The following is a 4,567-nucleotide window of genomic DNA, read 5'->3' on the forward strand; positions in this document are numbered from 1 at the left end:
AAAAACAATCTTAATTTTTTGAATAATATTCAAAAAAGTTATAGAATTTGACTTCAAAGAGAAATTGGAATATTCCTTCACTCTCGTCATACTAAGTTTATGAAATCCTTTCCATTCCTTTCCTTCTGGTCATGTCCTACAAAACCACCACTCCCTGGAAGATAATACAAAAAGCTCTAATCTTGAAAAAGTTCTCTAAAAATTCTCCCCTGACTTTAGTATATTTCAGTCTTGTTGATTAAACAAATATTTACTTCTGTGACTCAATTATGACCGAGGCCAGTCCTCGTTCACAAGACAGCCATTCTTTTCGTAGTGCTCTATCAAGCTTTTCCACGCTGGGTCTAACTCCAGGAGATACCTGTTTCCTAAAGGGAATAAGATGAGGCTGAGTTATTCTAACAATAGAATAATGGCGCCTTATCCTACAATCATGGAGCTTTATTTGTAAACTTGACAAACTTCTTTGTTTACCTCCACAACTTCCACTAAGAACGCATGAAAATGTTACGAAGGGTTAATTGAGGAAAACCCAGGGTAAAAAACTCTTGGAGGATTAAGAGGATGGAATGAAATTGCGGCACTAATCGCAGAGCTTGATAAACAAAAACCAACGACATCTTAGAATGCTTTAAAAACTCTACCTCAACCTTCTCTGAAAAGACTTGAACTGCATATCTCACCTATAATGCAAAGTCCTCTGCGTGCTCGAGTGAGTCCCACGTTCATTTGATGCTCATCAGTCAAGAACCCCAGATGTTCACGAAGCCAAGAAAGGGACGGCTCAGGATCTATTTCGTCACGGTTCACGGATCGAACCAACGATATTATGACGTAATCCCATTCACTCCCTAAAATTTGAAAGAAAAAGGAGAAATCGAATATCGAAATTCAACACTTCATTAGAACTGCGCCTTCTTCCAACGTGCGCTATTATTTTCAATTTTAGATCTCCCAATTTTTTTTCACAGAGTTATCTAATATGTATTAAACGGTTGAGGTACGTCACGGTTTCGTTTACTGTTTATAAATACCGTTTTATTTCCAAGATTTACTTTTTATTGCCTTACCTTGACTTTTAGTGATTGTTGTAACTTTGATATCCTCATATGCTCCCTTTAAGAGTTCAGTGATTTTGCTTCGCTGTTCTCTGTAAGGTGACAGAATGACCACATCTGACTTTTGCACATGGGCCACGTAACGGTTAACAAGATGCTTTGCTATTTGAACCTGTTCGTGAGGAAAGAGGAGGAAGTGATCATTAGACATGTTGACTTTACAGCCGTGCAAAGCTTTAGTACAGCAAAGAGTACTCTGGTATACAGTTTCCAATCAAACAATGAAGGGTTAGGGATATACATAATAATATATACATCAAGTTAGCGTGCTGAAAAAATTTCTGATGTAAACAGAGGTGTTAGGAGGAATTTTGTCAGTCTGGACCAGCTTCTGTCCCCAGAAAAAAACATGTCTACCGGATAGAGGTGTCTCCGGCATTTAAGGGATTCCACTGCATCTCAAAAAAAAAAAAAAAAAGGCCACAGATCAATCTAATAGTAATTTAACCATGGTACGTAAACAAATTCTCCTGTGTGATAATAAATCTTAGCTTAGGCTTGGAAAATACTCACGTTACTTTGCAATTGTAGATATGAACCAAAAGAACATGAGCTTCCTATCCCATAATCTTCCCAACAAGTTCGGTGAGAATTTACTTACTGCCTTACGAACTTCTTTCATGTTTCTCTTGGACTCCTCGTTGCTCTCTGAGGTTGCTATGGCAGCAGACTCTTCTTGCCCTTCCACGTGACAGAACACAATTGGTAGTTTCCTCTGTGCAGGCCAAAAGGAAATTGGACTAGGAGCACGTGACTTCACCACGTCAGCTGTACGTAGCTTTCCATCATAAAATTGTCTCGATGGAAATTCGCAAATTCCATCATGCTAGAAAAGAGAACACACTGGTAAAAAAAATGTCTTTGTTAAGAGAAAAAGAAATTAAATGGCATTGTTTCCTGTTTTCCTGGTGGGTGTAATACGGTAAAAGTCTTCTGATAGATTCAAGGAGGGAGAGTAAAGTAACCTAATTGTTACCAAGTTCATGTTACAAGTTTTTAAAGGTAAGAGAGAGAGAAAAACACTAAAACACCCGCTAAGGTTAAATCTTGAAAGACAAATAAACTGCGAACAATAAAAGAGTTGCGAAGTCCATCCTTCGGGTGACCAATATTTAGGTATTTGCACCGATATCTTGTTTAGCAACAGAAAAATTATATTAATCCCAGAGATAAGTGGGTTTTCAGAGGCAATGATTCAGAAAACTATGCGGATTACAGTTAGACTGTTAAACCTGTGTCTCAGAAGCTAACGAAGACAATCAAAGTACCATTTCCTAGAATAGTAGAATTTATAATTGCCCTGAATAGGTTTTGCTAAAATATCTCACCATTCTGTACTGAAGTTCCAGCATGGTAGCTCGTTTAGAGTGCCTTTCAAACATCGACACACTCAAGCCAAGTGTCTTTGCGACGTGGTCTTGTATTACAGGCTGCAGTTGTTTGTGATCACCAATCAAAACCACTTGTTTTGCTCCAGAACACGTAATAGGCACTAGTGATTCAGGTTCCATGCACATGCCACATTCATCGACAATGCATTGCTGGATGTTGTCGCAAGAAGAGACTATCCTAGGACTTCCCGAAGCGGCGCAAGTACAGAGAATGATTTGAACTCCAGACTCTTGAAGAGCCCACTTTTCAGCCAGTCCAATGACCTTGAGGGAAAGAAATTTAAAAAGCCATCATCTGTATCAAGTGATCAAGGTATTTAGCTTGACAGGAAAAATTGTGAGCAGATTTACTATTTTTCTTTTGCGGGAGGTTCTCTGTGGATTTGAACGTAAAAATAAGTTTTTGATGTGTGAAAAAAAGGCTCACTGATTTTAAATGTCTCTCCAAAAGAGTTATATGAGAGGAAAACTGCCTTAGTTTATCAATGTAATTACGAAAACTCAATCATTCCAATGGGAGAGAATTTCCACCAATCACCAGCCTTTCCATCTGTCCAGTAGCTAGCACGTACTTAAGCGCCAAAATATCTTCAACAGAGTTAACTTTTCTAATTTGTCTTTTATTCTCGCATCGAAGCACTAAGTCAAACCGTTCAAAAATCTCTCACCTTGCGGTAATCGGCGACTTCCCTTTGGCCTATAGTTTCCTTCATCGCTTTACACTGAGCGAACCCTTCTTCATATTTCCTTAGCTCTTCCGAATGAGGGCATTCAGGACCTCTAATCACGTGATGAAGGGAAACAGACCTTATTTGATCACTGGAGATTTTCAGTTCGTCATCACTCCTCGTTGTTCGAGCTGGCTTCAACTTGTTTGGAACTGGAAACTCTTTCTGCTCAATTTGATCACTGTAAACTCTGAGAACTTTTAAATCTGGCATTTTCAAAAGGAGCTCTAAGGTTGGAAGATGAAAGTTTATGTCAGCTGTTGAGATTTGTGCGGAATTTATTCTAGATTAAATAAACGGTGTACTTATTACTCAAGCTTTGCACGGCCAAATCAAAATTGAATGATAGAGGACAGCTGCATTTTTACACTTTCGGAATAAGTTATCGTTAAACGATTAAAAAATTCCCTCTGGGCGACACTTTGAACCGTATGACGTAATATCGTTACCACAATCATCACCATTATGTAATACCTCTTTTGTGAGCAAGAATCCTAGGGAGGTCGTGCGCAAAAGAGAAGCAATTGTGAAAGACCGGGAAACGCGATCTAACAAGGCGGCTACACAAAATACCATTTCCAAAACAGCCAATATCTGTTCCGATTCTTCGCATGCTAAATACTTTATTCCAAGTATGCCAACAAACTTGAACGCGAGGTTAGCTTTTTTATGTGAGTATATTCCTAGTTGATAAAATTAAATGATGTTACAATCAAATTCGACAGCTACCAACATCAAGCTAGCTTAGAGCATTTTCTATTGGAATGCATTGTCCATCGGTGGATAATTACCGCGGAACCTCATGGAGTCCCATACCGCGATTTGATTTCGTATGAAACAGAAGTCCTGACTTTTTTTCCTATCATAGCCCACCTGTAACCACGTCCACAGACTTGTTAGACGGTCCACAATAAATAACTTGAGGCGGTGATTTGTGTGCTCCATCACATTCAGTCTCACTTGTCTCTTTTTTCAACAGCTTCAAAGACTTTTTCGTCTTGTTTTGTTCCGCGAACCAGTAGGCGATGTGTACTCCTGTTACGGTTTTCCCAGTACCTGAGAAAAACGATTTTTTTGGTCGTTTGTAAGTAACCTGTACTTGTAAGTGAGTTGTCACAGACAAGCTGTCATTGCTGTCATTTGTAATGAAGCTCAGAAATGTGTATGCTAGCGCATTTTTTCAGGTGTAATGGAATACTGGTAACATAGACTATTTCCGTACATCATCACTAAGTCATGGTCAGTCGAACTAAAAAGTGGTTATATGCGAGATAATTCTTAAGCCCCTGATCGCTTTTGGTCTTTCATCGAAAAACACAATATTCTTACC

General features: G+C 38.8%; 1 protein-coding gene across 1 annotated transcript; it reads right to left on the reverse strand.

Moving 5' to 3' along the window:
- Positions 1-267: 267 nt before the first annotated feature.
- Positions 268-3,450, reverse strand: LOC149039103 (3'-5' exoribonuclease HELZ2-like). Its single transcript, XM_089185747.1, has 6 exons — positions 3,178-3,450; positions 2,447-2,773; positions 1,720-1,944; positions 1,071-1,230; positions 684-851; positions 268-368 (listed from the first exon to the last, which is right to left on the reverse strand). The coding sequence occupies exons 1-6, from the start codon at positions 3,448-3,450 to the stop codon at positions 268-270; spliced, it is 1,254 nt and encodes a 417-aa protein (XP_089041873.1).
- Positions 3,451-4,567: the final 1,117 nt, after the last annotated feature.

Source organism: Pocillopora damicornis, chromosome 10 (genome assembly GCF_964200805.1).
Source record: "Pocillopora damicornis chromosome 10, jaPocDami1.2, whole genome shotgun sequence".
NCBI lineage: Eukaryota > Metazoa > Cnidaria > Anthozoa > Scleractinia > Pocilloporidae > Pocillopora > Pocillopora damicornis.

Coding starts and splice junctions, on each gene's coding strand:
- LOC149039103 (XM_089185747.1), bottom strand. CDS start 3,450: ATGCCAGATTTAAAAGTTCTCAGAGTTTACAGTGATCAAATTGAGCAG. Junction 2,774..3,177: donor AAGTCGCCGATTACCGCAAG/GTGAGAGATTTT, acceptor CTTTCCCTCAAG/GTCATTGGACTGGCTGAAAA. Junction 1,231..1,719: donor TGAAAGAAGTTCGTAAGGCA/GTAAGTAAATTC, acceptor CCTCACGAACAG/GTTCAAATAGCAAAGCATCT.